This window comes from Schistocerca americana, chromosome 3 (assembly GCF_021461395.2).
Source record: "Schistocerca americana isolate TAMUIC-IGC-003095 chromosome 3, iqSchAmer2.1, whole genome shotgun sequence".
Lineage (NCBI taxonomy): Eukaryota > Metazoa > Arthropoda > Insecta > Orthoptera > Acrididae > Schistocerca > Schistocerca americana.
The window spans coordinates 225,554,990-225,571,254 of record NC_060121.1 but is presented as its reverse complement, the minus strand read 5'-3'; the positions used below and the strand labels follow the sequence as shown (position 1 = coordinate 225,571,254).

General features: G+C 37.2%; 1 protein-coding gene across 2 annotated transcripts in view; it reads left to right on the top strand.

Moving 5' to 3' along the window:
* The window catches only part of LOC124605637 (breast carcinoma-amplified sequence 3 homolog), a 119,911-nt gene that overhangs the window by 49,409 nt on the left and 54,237 nt on the right, over positions 1-16,265 (top strand). For both annotated transcript variants that reach the window (XM_047137456.1, XM_047137455.1), the window contains exons 5-7: positions 4,398-4,850; positions 5,442-5,696; positions 11,533-11,841. In XM_047137456.1, the coding sequence (XP_046993412.1) occupies positions 4,398-4,850; positions 5,442-5,696; positions 11,533-11,841 (1,017 nt within the window). The remainder of the gene's footprint in view (positions 1-4,397; positions 4,851-5,441; positions 5,697-11,532; positions 11,842-16,265) is intronic.

The following is a 16,265-nucleotide window of genomic DNA, read 5'->3' as shown; positions in this document are numbered from 1 at the left end:
CATTAGTATTTTGCAGCCGTGACTTATTAAACTGATAGTTCGGTAATTTTTGCATCTGTCAACGCCTGCTTTCTTTGTTATTGGAATTATTATATTCTTCTTGAAGTCTGAGGGTATTTTGACTGTCTCATACATTTTGCTCACCAGATGGTAGAGTTTTGTCAGGACTGGCTCTCCCAAGGCTGTCGGTAGTTCTAATCAAATGTTGTCTACTGCCGGGGCCTTGTTTCGACTCAGGTCTTTCAGTGCTCTATCAAACTCTTCACGCAGTATCATATCTCCCATTTCATCTTCATCTACATCCTTTTCCATTTCTATAACATTGCCCTCAAGTACATCGGCCTTGTATAGACCCTCTATATACTCCTTCCACCTTTCTGCTTTCCCTTCTTTGCTTAGAACTGGGTTTCCATTTGAGCTCTTGATATTCGTACAAGTGGTTCTCTTTTCTCCAAAGGTCTCTTTAATTTTCCTGTAGGCAATATCTATCTTACCCCTAGTGAGATAAGCCTCTACATCCTTACATTTGTCCTCTAGCCATCCCTGCTTAGCCATTTAGCACTTCCTGTCGATCTCATTTTTGAGATGTTTGTATTCCTTTTTGCCTGCTTCATTTACTGCATTTTTATATTTTCTCCTTTCATCAATTAAGTTCAATATTTCTTCTGTCACCCAAGGAGTTCTACTAGCCCTCGTCTTTTTACCTACTTGATCCTCTGCTGCCTTCACTCTTTCATCCCTCAGAGCTACCCATTCTTTTTCTACAGTACTTCTTTCCCCCATTCCTGTCAATTGTTCCCTTATGCTCTCCCTGAAACTCTGTACAACCTCTGGTTTAGTCAGTTTATCCAGTTCCCATTTACTTAAATTACCACCTTTTTGCAGTTTCTTCAGTTTTAATCTACAGTTCATAACCAATAGATTGTGGTCAGAGTCCACATCTATCCCTGGAAATGTCTTACAATTTAAAACCTGGTTCCTAAATCTCAGTCTTACCATTATATAATCTATCTCATACCTTTTAGTATCTCCAGGGTTTTTCCATGTATACAACCATCTTTCATGATTCTTGAACCAAGTGTTAGCTATGATTAAGTTATGCTCTGCGCAAAATTCTACCAGGCGGCTTCCTCTTTAATTTCTTAGCCCCAATCCATATTCACCTACTATGTTTCCTTCTCTCCCTTTTCCTACTGTCGAATTCCAGTCACCCATGACTATTAAATTTTCGTCTCCCTTCACTATCTGAATAATTTCTTTTATCTCATCATACATTTCTTCAATTTCTTCAGCATCTGCAGAGCTAGTTGGCATATAAACTTGTACTACTGTAGTAGGCGTGGGCTTCGTGTCTATTTTGGCCACAATAATGCGTTCACTATGCTGTTTGTAGTAGCTTACCCGCATTCCTATTTTCCTATTCATTATTAAACCTACTCCTACATTACACCTATTCGATTTTGTATTTTTAACCCTGTATTCTAAACTGACTAAACCATAGGTTGTACAGAGTTTCAGGGACAGCATAAGGGAACAATTGACAGGAATGGGGGAAAGAAATACAGTAGAAGACGAATGGGTAGCTCTGAGGGATGAAGTAGTGAAGGCAGCAGAGGATCAAGTAGGTAAAAAGACGAGGGCTAGTAGAACTCCTTGGGTGACAGAAGAAATATTGAACTTAATTGATGAAAGGAGAAAATATAAAAATGCAGAAAATGAAGCAGGCAAAAAGGAATACAGACGTCTCAAAAATGAGATTGACAAGAAGTGCAAAATGGCTAAGCAGGAATAGCTAGAGGACAAATGTAAGGATGTAGAGAATTATCTCACTAGGGGTAAGATAGATACTGCCCACAGGAAAATTAAAGAGACCTTTGGAGAAAAGAGAACCACTTGTATGAATATCAAGCGCTCAGATGGAAACCCAGTTCTAAGCAAAGAAGGGAAAGCAGGAAGGTGGAAGGAGTATATAGAGGGTTTATACAAGGCCGCTGTACTTGAGGACAATATTATGGAAATGGAAGAGGATGTAGATGAAGATGAAATGGGAGATAAGATACTGCGTGAAGAGTTTGACAGAGCACTGAAAGACCTGAGTCAAAACAAGGCCCCGAGAGTAGACAACATTCCATTAGAACTACTGACGGCCTTGGGAGAGCCAGTCCTGACAAAACTCTACCATTTGGTGAGCAAGATGTAAGAGACAGGCGAAATACCCTCAGACTTCAAGAAGAATATAACAATTCCAATCCCAAAGAAAGCAGGTGTTCACAGATGTGAAAATTACCGAACTATCAGTTTAATAAGCCGCAGCTGCAAAATACTAATGCAAATTATTTACAGCCGAATGGAAAAACTGGTAGAAGCCGACCTGGGGGACGATCAGTTTGGATTTCGTAGAAATGTTGGAACACGTGAGGCAATACTGATCTTATGACTTATCTTAGAAGAAAGATTAAGGTAAGGCAAACCTACGTTTCTAGCATTTTTAGACTTAGAGAAAGCTTTTGACAATGTTGACTGGAATACTCTCTTTCAAATTCTAAAGGTGGCAGGGGTAAAATACAGGGAGCAAAAGGCTATTTACAATTTGTACAGAAACCAGATGGCAGTTATAAGAGTTGAGGGGCATGAAAGGGAAGTAGTGGTTTGGAAGGGAGTGAGACAGGGTTGTAGCCTCTCCCCGATGTTATTCAATCTGTATATTGAGCAAGCAGTAAAGGAAACCAAAGAAAAATTCAGAGTAGGTATTAAAATCCATGGAGAAGAAATAAAAACTTTGAGGTTCGTCGATGACATTGTAATTCTGTCAGAGACAACAAAGGACTTGGAAAACCAGTTGAACAGATTGGACAGTGTCTTGAAATGAGGATATAAGATGAACATCAACAGAAGTAAAATGAGGATAATGGAATGTAGTCGAATTAAGTCGGGTGATGCTGAGGGAATTAGATTAGGAAATGAGACATTTAAAGTAGTAAAGGAGTTTTGCTATTTGGGGAGCAAAATAACTGATGATGATCGAAGTAGAGAGGATATAAAATGTAGACTGGCAATGGCAAGGAAAGCGTTTCTGAAGAAGAGGAATCTTTTAATATCGAGTATAGATTTAAGTGTCAGGAAGTTGTTCATGAAAGTATTTGTATGGAGTGTAGCCATGTATGGAAGTCAAACATGGACAATAAATAGTTTGGACAAGAAGAGAATAGAAGCCTTCGAAATGTGGTGCTACAGAAGAATGTTGAAGATTAGGTGGGTAGATCACGTAACTAATTAGGAGGTATTGAATAGGATTGGGGAGAAGAGAAGTTTGTGGCACAACTTGGCTAGAAGAATGGATCTGTTGGTAGGACATGTCCTGAGGCATCAAGGGATCACAAATTCAGCATTGGAGGGCAGCGTGGAGGGTAAAAATCTTAGAGGGAGGCCAAGAGATGAATACACTTCGCAGATTCAGAAGGATGTAGGTTGCAGTAGGTACTGGGAGATGAAGGAGCTTGCACAGGATAGGTTAGCATGGAGAGCTGCATCAAACCAGTCTCAGGACTGAAGATCACAACAACAACAACAACAACCCTGTATTCACCTGACCAGAAGTCTTGTTCCTCCTGCCACTGGACTTCACTAATTCCCACTATATCTAACTTTAACCTATCCATTTCCCTTTTTTAATTTTCTAACCTACCTGGCCGATTAAGGGATCTGACATTCCACGCTCCGATCCGTAGAACGCCAGATTTCTTTCTCCTGATAACGACTTCCTCCTGAGTAGTCCCCGCCCGGAGATCCGAATGGGGGACTATTTTACCTCTGGAATATTTTACCCAAGAGGACGCCATCATCATTTATCCATACAGTAAAGCTGCATGCCCTCGGGAAAAATTACGGCCGTAGTTTCCCCTTGCTTTCAGCCGTTCACAGTACCAGCACAGCAAGGCCGTTTTGTTTAGTGTTACAAGGCCAGATCAGTCAATCATCCAGACTGTTGCCCCTGCAACTACTAAAAAGGCTGCTGCCCCTCTTCAGGAACCATACGTTTGTCTGGCCTCTCAACAAATACCCCTCCGTTATGGTTGCACCTAAGGTACGGCTATCTGTATCGCTGAGGCACGCAAGCCTCCCCAGCAACGGCAAGGTCTATGGTTCATTTATTACGGACTGCAAAAAGAATATTTTGATGTTCTTTATCACATTTGAAAGCCATGATTTCTGTTTTCTGTATGTACCGATAGGCAAAATTATTGTCTTAGTGAAAGTAAGTTTGTTGCTTTAAATTACTTTATAATCAAAATAAGTTTTCATATGAATTTATATGATGTTTTGTTTCTTTTGTGTTTTGTAACGAATATATTATGCACTGGAGTAATTATTTTTATTTCATTGTGTTTCTGTTGCAGGTTAAAAGTATCAAATTCAAAAATCCAGTGAGTGATGTTCTAGCAAATCGACGGTCTGTGGTTGTTACATTTCCAGAACGTGTGGCTGTGTTTGATGCAGCCACACTTGAGGATCGGCTGACTGTCACTACATGCTACCCGTGTCCTGGTCCTAATCCAAATCCAGTGGCACTGGGCCCCCGTTGGCTGGCATATGCTTCTCGACGCCTGTTACCTGCACGTCGATCTTCTGGCGGCAGTGAGGGTGACGGTGTACAGTCCTACACTGCTGCTGTTCTTCATGCAGCAAAATCTTTAGGCAAAGGCTTACGTGGCTTGGGAGAAACTGTCGCCAGCAGCCTGAGTGCACAACAACGCGGTGGGGCAGGTGCTGTCGGCGTCCTAACTGCACCTTCCTCTACTACTGTTGAGAGTGGTCTCCAGCCAGGAATTGTCACAATAATTGATATACAGGTTCAAAACAGTTTGGTTTTTAATACACTTGTTAAAGTAAATGTTGATTTATTGGAGTGTACTGCAGTATTCAAGTTGATTCTTTCAGTTTCTGAAGACTGAAATATGAGGGGCTTTCAATAAGTAATGCAATACGTTTTTTCTTGGCCAGTTTCAGTTGAAAAAATGTGGCATTTGTTGTGGGGCATTGTGAAATCTTCCTGCTTCAATCCATGTAATTTCATGAACTTTTCATTGGTGGCAATGCTATATGTAGCCTTCAAAATAGCGTCTGTAGCAGAGGTGCGCATTCCAAGCTGTGATTACTGGTTGTGAGCTGTGCCTGGCTGGCCCGTTTGGTAAGAACATTGCCCACAAAAGGCAAGGTTCTGGGTTCGAGTCCCGGTCTAGTACACAGTTTTAAGCTTCATTTCTATTGCTTTTCTTGTATGAAATATCCCCTTCAGGCATGTCTAATCCCTCAAAGACATAAAAAATTATATGATCTAATCAAGCTTTTTTTATATTTTTCTAACACATATCTTTTCTGTATCTTCTTACTTACATTGTTGCATTCACCCATTAAACACTGTGGAAATCTTGTTGGCACAGGGAGCAGCGAGAGGCTGTGATCGGGAGAGAAGCAACTCTGAGGAAGGTTCTACGGAGAACATGGTTGCCCATTTTACTGCTCATAGTGAACCTGTTGTGGCTTTGGCATTTGACTCTTCTGGTATGCTGCTACTGACTGCCGACCGTCGTGGCCATGACTTCCATCTGTTTAGAATACAGCCTCATCCTTGTGGATCATCACTTGCAGCTGTACACCATCTCTACACTTTGCATCGTGGGGATACCACTGCTAAGGTAAAATAATATTGTACACTTTTCTTCTTCACCATATATCGCAGTATATTATTTTGTGGTACAGGTAACATGGTTTTAATTTTAAAATTAACTGCAAACATATTCATTTTAGGGAGCAAAACAAAATAAGAATCTTTGTTAAAAACAGAAAAAATCAGAATGAGGTCAAAAGATCAAAGAGTAAATATATACAAGTGTTTGTTATAAGGTGGATAATAAAATGAAACTAATATATAATTACTCCCCTCTTAATGTTAACAGTATGTAGGATTGAACCACATTGGTGCGTGGCTCTGTTTTGTTATCTGTTGGCATTGGTTGCAGCAATCCCTGATCATGGCATGTTGCTTTTGCCCATGTTCTGTTTAAGATTATTCTTTCTGACGACTGCCTTGTCAGTCATGGTAAAAATGTAATGCATTTAATTTCCAATAAATCTCTAAAAGTTTTGAAAAATGTTATTTGAACTGTCTTGCTTGCTCAGTGGCTATGTGCAACAGTACTCCGAGATATACAGTCCATCTTTGTATGAAAGTCTTTGAAATGGTGATTACCATGGCATTTGGCATTAGGAAAATTTCTGATTAGTGTGGGTAGCAGCCTGTTTAAACCATAAAGAGTTCCTTCTGATAGTGGCATTGGACACACTTATGTCCACATGCATTTAGTGAAAACACTGGTTGAATGGTGCAACAGGGTGTGTACGCTCTGGGACAAATGGGAAAACTGGGAAAAACTCAGGAGTTTTTCATCCAAGAGAAATCCAGGATAAACCTGGGACATTTTTAGATTCCCAGAAATTTTTCATTGCTTTAATTTTCAGTTAAATTTTTGTAATTTTGATTAGTAAGAACTGATACTCTAACAAAGTATTTTTCTGTAGCCCTCTACTACAGAACAATACCACAGCAGTAAAATAGAACCCAGAGAATAATATCAAAATAAAACTTAAGTTGCAACGAAAATGTGCCATTTACAACAACAAAACACAGTAAACACACAAGCATCCACCGATAGCAAAATGTTTCAAAGACTGTTCAGTACTACGTAACAACAAACCGCTTGCAATGCATCTTTCTTGTGGCTATTGTTTCGATGAATGTGATGTCACAGCTGTTTACATGTCTAATAGGTCACAGGAAAATATTTGCAAATGGTGATTTGAGAAGTGTTATTTTCAAAGTAAATTTCCTTTTACAAAAGATGAATTATGTTATGTGTGAGAATGTGTGATGAATTCCTTAAATCACAGAGCGTTAATCTTTCATTCAAAACTTAACATTGAGGACCAGCCACCTAGAAAAATTTCTGGCCCAGAAGACCAGCCATTTATACCATTATTTAAAATTTTACTGGCACACATGTATCTATCTGATGTACCTAAGAGGGTAACACTCGCTAAGAAAGACCAGGTTTCACATTCAGTTTTTCAGATGTATTTTAGTTCTTTCAGTTTCATGTGTAATTGGCTTTTCTACAGAAAAGTTGAAGTACTTGACAGAACATATATTCAGCCAGGTAACCCATGAATGTGTGTTACACAGCAGTGAAATTTATAAGCATGCTTGTCAGAAGTATTCAGCTGCTGCAATTTATGCTGTATGCTTAGGATCCTTCCTAACTACACCCTCAGAAAAAACAGCAAAAGAATTTTTGGTGACCAATATTGTATGTGAAAGATTAGATTTCTTGTAGCAACACTGTATGTATGTTAATTTAAACCATTAACTTCTTCTATTTGTGTGTTTGCACTACTTAACAATATTGGCTGATTACATCCCGCTTCCTGTGCCCAGAATATCTGCTGTCATTGGCTGGTGAGTTTTACAGCTCTGAAGGAAAGTGTATTGTCATTTAACATGGAAAAATGTGCTTTCATTAGTGGTACATTGTATTTTCATCTGGAAAGAAGTGTATTTACACCAAAGAAAAAGTGTATTTTTGAGTGGGAAATCCATGAGAAATCTGGGAATCTTTTTCTTGTCTGTGCAAAGAAACCTCAGGGCATTTTCATAAGACATGTAATTTTCCTATGCTGACAACAGGGCATTGACTAAAAGCATTGTTCCTCTCACTCTTAGGTGAGAAAGATTGGAGCAAAGCAGTGGACACACCATCTAACTTCTTCTATTACTCTGTTTCTAAATTACTACAATACAACACTACCATGGCATCGGGTGTAACGAATTGATGAAGCTAAGTTTGGGTGGAGGCACCAGAAGAGACTCAACTCCTAGTGAATTATGTGCGACAAAAATATTAATTCTGTATATGCAGCATGGATGATGCAATTTACAAAGTATTTCTCAGCAGATCAGTGGATCACTCTAGGGAAACCAGCGTTTGACTCTGTTAGCAGAGCATACATATTCGTATTATGAAGCAAAACAAAACAATCTTTTCTCAAACCAAATAGAAAACCAGAATAGTTTCATATAAAATGTGTTTGTTATGAATTAGATAATGATATAAAACTCACAGAGAATTCCCAAATCTTTGCCAGCTTTCTAACACTTCTATCTGTAAACTTTTGGGTTTAATTTTCACCGCATCTGTGCATTTTAAAAACTGCTTGTGTCTCCTGGGTCTTCCCTAATGGTGAGTGTGTTAAGGAATTTAACCGAACAAGGTCGGTTACAGATGTGTTGAACGTGGGGTTACTGAGCAGGAGACTGTAAGCTCAGTACATTTTTCTGCAACCTTCAACCATATGGAATGGTGGCGGAACATTGTGTCACACAGAGTGGAATTGTTAGCTTAATTGTGCAGGTTATGAGGATGATATGAATGTTAGGGGGGGAAAAACCTTTACTTGGTGTGTGACACATGACAGTGGGGTCTACAACTGCTGAGGAGATGAAATAATCTGTAGCTGGTGACCTCTGTTGCAACTGCCACAATCCAGTTTATGAGACTTACCTAGGGAAGAAGGGCTCTCTGGGTGGATACTCACTTCTCTAGCTGCTCATGTAATACCAATGGAGCCAACAAATTCTGTAAAAAACATTCCCAATGGATGTAGTGAGTCACTGATGAACACCTACTCCCAGACAACATAGAGATCTTGGATGGCTAGCCTATCAGATCTTATATATCCCCTTAAATCACTGTGTAGCATCTTTGCATAGGTGAGAGCAATATGGATGAAAGTTGTGCTATACTTTTGTTGATATGTAGCAAATTAATCTGAGAACATAAACATTTGCAAATGGATTAGTTTCCATATAAAAGACAAATGAGTAATTTCCTTAACCCCTTAGTTTATTACCACTTCGAGCACATAAGTTAACAAAACTTTAAGCATGCCCTCATGTTACTATGTGAAATATACTTGATGTTAGTTTCTTTCTCTGTAATAATGTTCAAATGCTTATGCCCCTTGTAATAGCAGCTAATACTATATGGCGGAGCTTATTACAAAAGCATGTAGTTCAATGAGCTGGTGTCATCTTCATCATTGCAAAGAGGAAGACATTGAACATCCAAAGAGCCAAATCACATTATTACTTCACTACAGAAGAACAAAAGACTTGGAAATGGTATCCTCCACATTTAGACATCAATGTCTTAGCTGGCAGAAAGTCTTTGTAAATAAGAAAACACTATTTGCTTAACCACAGCAAAGGTGGCATATCCTGTCTTGTTGTTGTTGTTGTTGTTGTTGTTCATCTTCATCTTCAATATGAAGAGTGGTTTGATGCAAGTCCCCATACTAATCTATCCTGTCCAAGACTTTTCATCACTTAATAATTACTGCAACCAACATCCATTTAAACCTGCTTGCTATATTCATCCTTTGATCTAAGTCTACAATTTTTATCCCTCCCCCTCCATTACGATATTGACAATTCCTTAATGCCTCAGTATGTGTCCTATTAACCAATATCTTCTTTCAGTCAAACTGTGCCTTAAATTTCTTTTTGCCCCAATTTAGTTCAGTATCTTGTCATTAGTTTCTCTATCTGTCCGACTAATCTTCACCATTCCTCTGTATCATCACATTTCAAAAGCTTCTATTCTCTTCTTGTCTGAATTGCTTATTGACCTTGTTTTAACTTTTGGTGATGTTCATCCTATAATTTCTGTTCAAGAGACTATTCATATTGTTCGCTGCTTTGTTGACTCTGACAGAATTAAAATATCATCGACAAAGCTGAAAATTTTTATTTCTTCTCCCTGAACTTTAATTTGCTTCCCAATTTTCTCTTTGGTTTCCTTTATTGCTTGCTCAGTGTACAGATTGAATAGGTTACAACCTTGTCTCATGTCTCACTCCTTTCTCAACCACTATTTCCCTTTCGTGTGCTCCAGCTCTTATAACTGCAGTCTGGCAAGTTGCAAACAACCTTTTATCTCCTGTATTTTATCCCTGTTACCTTCAGAATTTCGGAGAGTTTAATCCAGTTAACATTATTAATAGCTTCCTCAAAATCCACAGTTGCTACAAATGCAAGTTTACCTTTCTTTAACCATCACGTAAGGTAAGATTTTGGATCAGTATTGCCTCCCTTGTTGCTGCGTGTACCAGTTTTGTCATTCTTCTCTAAATAATTTGTGTCAGCATTTTACAGTGATACACTGATAGTTCAGTAATAATCACACCCTTTAAGATCTGCTTAATTGGAATTGTTACAGTCTTCTTGAAGTATGAGTGAGTGCATTTCATCTGTTTCATATGTGTTTCGACTTAGGTCTTTCAGTGCTCTCTCAATTGCTGCTTGCAGTATTGTATTTCCCATGTCACCTCCATCTACTTGCCCTTCCCTTTCTACTATTTTGTCTTCAGTTTCACTTCCCTTTTATAATCCCTGTGTATGCTGTGATGTTATTTCAGTTCATGTAAGTGAGCTTCAAAACCAGTCATGTGCAGAGGGTGTAACAGAAATGAGGAATATCATGAAAAAGAAAAATAGTGATATTGGGAAAAAAAGAAAAAAAAAAAACAATATTTAGTGTAGCTTTTGATTCACCAGTTTTGTTGGAATGTATCAAGATGGATTCCTCCAGATTAAGGAGTGGTCATATGTTCCAAATACTATTGCCTTGTTTGGTGTCAACTTATGGGGCGTACTCCATGCATTTGTAATGGTTGTGCAAGTTGCTATAAATGTGGTGGAGGAGACCATGAAGCAGAATTGTTCGCTACCATCAGACATCGTGAATGCTTGTGAGATCTTGTTACTTTGTGCTATTAATGCGCTCTGTTTCTTGAAGAAGAAGAAGAAGAAGAAGAAGAAGAAGAAAAGTTCAAGGAAATCAATATGTTGAAATGGATGTATTTAGTTCCAGTGGAAAGAAAAGTATACCAAAACCGATATTTCCTCTCAGATTCAGGCAAATAATCCCAGCATTATTTGCTGCACCTGCATCTGCACGCGCACGTTTACACGCACGCACGCACACATTCCATAAGCTTTGACAAAGATACAAGTTGAATGTCTGACTGCAGCTGGTAATTGAGTTTCCATTGAAAAGCTTTCCACCCTTATGAATCAGTCCTTAGTATTATTTTTTTTGTATTCTACCTTGGTATGTTAATGACACCAAATACTTCCTCCATTGCCTTCCCACAGTTCCTATTCTCTTACTATTAGTTTCTGTGTTTATCATTACGTGAATCACATTATGCAAATTTGCCTACATTTAATTTTGACATTTTCTTGTATGATAACTGTACTGGGTGTTCATGCTGATACAGTATTTAATTAAATATATTGGAGTGAGCATAATCTATACATGAAAAAGTATAAAAGACAAGGAAGTACTGTACTATAGATTTATTATTAATATGTGGAATAATGTTGGAGCCAATGGATGTGTTGCTTCCATTACACAGGTACAAGACATAGCTTTTGCAACTGACAGCCGATGGGTGGCAGTTAGCACACATCGTGGCACAACTCACGTTTTTCCCATCACACCCTATGGTGGACCTGTTGGAACACGCACACATGCTACTCCCCATGTCGTTAATAGACTGTCACGTTTCCACCGCAGTGCAGGATTGACAGGTGATGCGACAGCGACAGGGCGTAACAGCCCTGTGCCTGAAGCCGTTGCCTCGCCTCCACCGCCTAGTGTGCCATATAGAAATCCTCGATTGCCTCCGTATCCTCATCCTACTACAGTGCAACCTTTGGCACAGGTTAGTAGCCATTCAGCAATTCTTTTATTTTACATTTATTTGTAACTGAATTAACAATAGAGAAGTGATGTGATGTTCATTGATTTTGAAGTGATCTTGCTAAAAGAATTTCTTGTTAATGTTATTTCAATCTTTATACTGTTAAATTATGAGGTGGGGCAGTGATTCTTATAAATTAAGCATATACTTTTCTTCATTAAGCATTATGTCTTGCATACTCAGATTTCAGCTGCCACCATTTTTTTATTACAGTTAAAAATTGGACTTTCATTGTATAAAGTAATTACTAAGCTTGCCTTTATTCTAAAAGAAAAAGTTTGCTTTCCTCATCTGTATATTGTCAGGACAAGTTACTGTTAATCTTATGAAGAAACATTTATATAACATTTTATATCATTGGTTCGTGCAGAACAGTCTCTTGTACGTACAAGTTGTTAACCAGTTGCAGGTTTTCGTATTTACTTATATCCAGTATTGTTGAGTTTATTTCCCTGAAACATAATTAAATGTTTTTCATATTTGTGATGCATTCTTGTTAGTATTGCCTAGTGATGAGATACTGAAGCCACCTATTTTCTGAAACACTGTAGCCAATTGTTTGTATTTACTTCTCTCCATCACTCTGCAGTGTTTACTAGTTTATCTGATGCTCAAGTGAATACTACAAAGTAATGAGAGTGTACATGGAAATAAAACAATAATTTCTTGTTTATTCCAAATTCTTCCTGCTAGGCATACCTTCATACTTTTATTTAGTCTACTGCTGAGATGCTTGGTGATTAATTAAATATGAAACCTGTGCTTAAGGAAAATAATTTTTAAAAAGTGCTTTTGTATTAAAAATTTGCAGAAATGTGCATGTATAGAAATAAGGTAACAAAACCTGAAAACCTTTCATTTGAACACATTTTTAACTATTTTATGTATGTTATCCTAAAACAGACACTATGTTTTGAATTAGATTTTCATAACAGCTAGATCTGTACCAAAGCCCAAATCATATTTTCTGAGAATCCAGTACAGTGCATTGTGATGTCAATGAATGAATTCAGAATTCAGGGTCACTATAAGGCTATAAATTTAGGCTTATTAATGATAAAACAGATCCTGTGTTAATATATCTTTGCTATACTACTTTTTGGATGTAATTGCAAGCATTGACTTTACCAAATAAATGAAATAGAAAGAATTCACTGTGTTCATTAGGAATACCTCATTTTATTCTAAATCATTCACCGCTTAATGAAAAAGTGTTATACCCCTAACGCTGATCTACATTGGTATACTTTGCTGAACCATGTAAAGTATTATCTTTTTGTATTGTAGGAATACTGAATTGACCAAACTGATCGATTTTAAGTAGACAGAATTATTGGCCAATACTTACCGTGTGGAAGTGAAATTTCTAAAACTGCCACTTAGGGACATTTAAATACTTTAAGGTTACCCCTTCATTCTTAACTGATCACAACTGTCAAACTATAATACATATTATATTTTTCATTTTTAGAAATTAAAAAGTACAATGAATCTATGTAAGTATAATTGAATTCACACTTTCCTGCTAAATAAATTGGTATCTTCAATTTGGCAGTATCTCATTTAGTTTTTTGGTAATAGACTAATAACTGATTTTGTGACGTAACAGTTAACATTGTTCAACAAAAATATAAATGAATATCATTGTAAAATAAAGAACAATCACCTTCAATCACAAATCATGATTTTATTTCAATGTACAATGCATTTTGAGCCCAGGGAGGTCATTTTCAGGTGTTTTGACAGTCTACATCAACTTTTTTCAAATTTTGGTTATGTCTGGTCATGGTAGGAATACATTGGTGTATTACAAAGTGGTACATTGTGAATTACAAAACTAAGATAAATAAAAAAAATTACTTACTGTTTCAAGGAGTGGATAGATGGTTTTGAAGTGCAGTAATATCAGATGCGATTATGTACATGTATATGCCGTCCATTCTATAGCAGATTTGTAAACACAAGTCAATTAATGTCAAATGCAAAAATGCTACATTTTTGTAGGTACAGAGTTGTTATTATTTCAAAGTAGATACAAAGCTTTTATATTATTAAATATACATAGATTTCATTTATAAAACAAATATTTGTGAATATTTCAAATGTGATTGTGTGTTATCAAATGGTTGCACTATTAAATATGTGTTTCTTTAGGAAATTAAACTTTTAAAATTACCAACAAAACTGTGGCTGCCAAATTCTGTTTGTTCATTCAACATGTTTTCAGAAAATTTTTCATTTAACACATTTCCTAATTGTTCTAGTAGATCAAGGTTTTTACCTTGGTTTTCTGTGGGGAGGATAGTTAGGCTGTTGTGGAGTCTGTGTCTGTTAAGGTACATGTTGTTAGCTATTGTGGATGTGTCAAAACTGGAAACCATGGTGAAAATCTTGATCTTCTAGAACAACTTGAAATAATTCTATAAAAAGAGAGAATTTCTGAAAACATGTTGAATGAACAAATGGAACTTAGAAGCTATAGTCTTTTCAGCAATTTTAAAAGTTTATTTGCCTTGAAGGAACAAATATTTAATAATGCAATTTGATAATATGCTGGGTGGTACCAGAAATATCCGAGAATTTCATTGTACCGATCAAACCAAAAGCAGTGCAACATTCTGAAGCTAGATGTCTTGAGGTACATGCCTTAGCACTGTGGCACAAAGTTGCACTGTCTTTGGCTTATGCAATTATGAGTTTAGTAGTGCATGTCAGGATGTGTTCAAGTGCTTCTGTGAGTTGTGAAATGCATAATGTGAAGGAGCAGTGGATTTGCATCAAATTCTGTTTCAACTTGAATAAAACTGCAGCTGAAAACCATTGGAAGCAAGGCCAAGAATCTATGGAAGATGAAAAACATTCTGGTCAACCATCAACATGCGCAACACTGGAAACAATCACTAAAGTGTGTTATTTGATTCATGAAGACCAAAAGCAGACAATTCAAGATGTTTGTAACAGACTTGGGCTGCCGTACATTGCATATCAACAAATTCTAGTTGATGAACTGAACAAGAGACGAATTACAGAGAAGTTTGTCCCTTACTTTTTCAGCACCGACCAACAAAACCTCACGATTCAGACGTGCACTGAGCTGCAACAAAGAGTTCCGGAGATTCATTACCCAGAGTCATAACAGGTGATGAATCTAGGATCTATTGGTATGACCCTGAAACAAACCGGTGATCATCACAGTAGAAAACACCATCTTCTGCTAAAAGAAGTTTGACAAGTTTGCAGCAACATAAAAAACAATGCTGATCATCATCTTCTTCATCATCATTATCGTTGTCATCTTCTTCTTCTTCTTCTTCTTCTTTTGTATTTGGGAAATAGTGCATAAGGAGTTTGTTCCACATGGTTAGACCGTCAATGGGCAGTTCTACTGCAAGGTTTTGAGGCGACTGAGGGAAAATGTTCAGTACAAATGGCCAAAGGTGTGGAAAAAGAAAGAGCATTATGTGCACCATGACAATACACAGTTCACTCATTGTGAAGGAATTCTTGACCAAAAACAACCTGGCAATGGTCCCCCACCATCCCTATTCACAAGACCTAGTCCCATCCAACTTCTACCTGTTCCCAAAGATGAAAATCACACTGAAAGGGCAACGTTTTGACTCAGTTGAAGACATCCAAGTGGAATTGCAATGGGTGTTGAACACGCTTTGCCCTGCGGACTTCCAGGAGTGCTTCCAAAAATGGGAACAATGCCTGAGGTGGACTTTGAAGGTGATGGAGGACATTAGGATGTAAGTATTGTTTTCTGATTTTTTTTTCAGTGAAATTCTCAGATATTTTGGGTAGCACATTGTACAGTCACATTTAACATATTCACAAATATTTGTTTTATAAATGACATCCATGTGTAATTAATAATATAACAGTTTTGTACTTTCTTTGAAATAACAACACCTGTGTATCTGTAGAAATGTAGGATCTTTACATCTGAAATTTGTTGATTTGTGCTTATAAATGTGCTGCAGAGTAGAAAGTGTACATGTATGTACATAAACGTGTCTACTCATATTGTACTTAAAAACCATGTACCTGCTTTTGGAAACAGTAAGTTATTTTTCTATTTGTATTAGGTTGTGTAAACTTAAATTTGCAATGTGCCCTTTTGTAATATAACAATGTAGTGTTAGAAGGATCAGAGTTAACCTAAATTTGGAAAAAAATTGATGTGGACTGTCAAAGAACCTGAAGGTGAGTCCATGGTTCAGAATGTATCGTGCATTTAAATACAATCACAGTTTGTGACTGAAGGCAGTTGCTCTTTTATTTTATAAGAGTAATACAGTAATGGAAGAAACAATGGCAGCAATGGATAAAATTAAATAAAAGAAATATTATTTAAAAATATAAATGTTACATTGTCATTA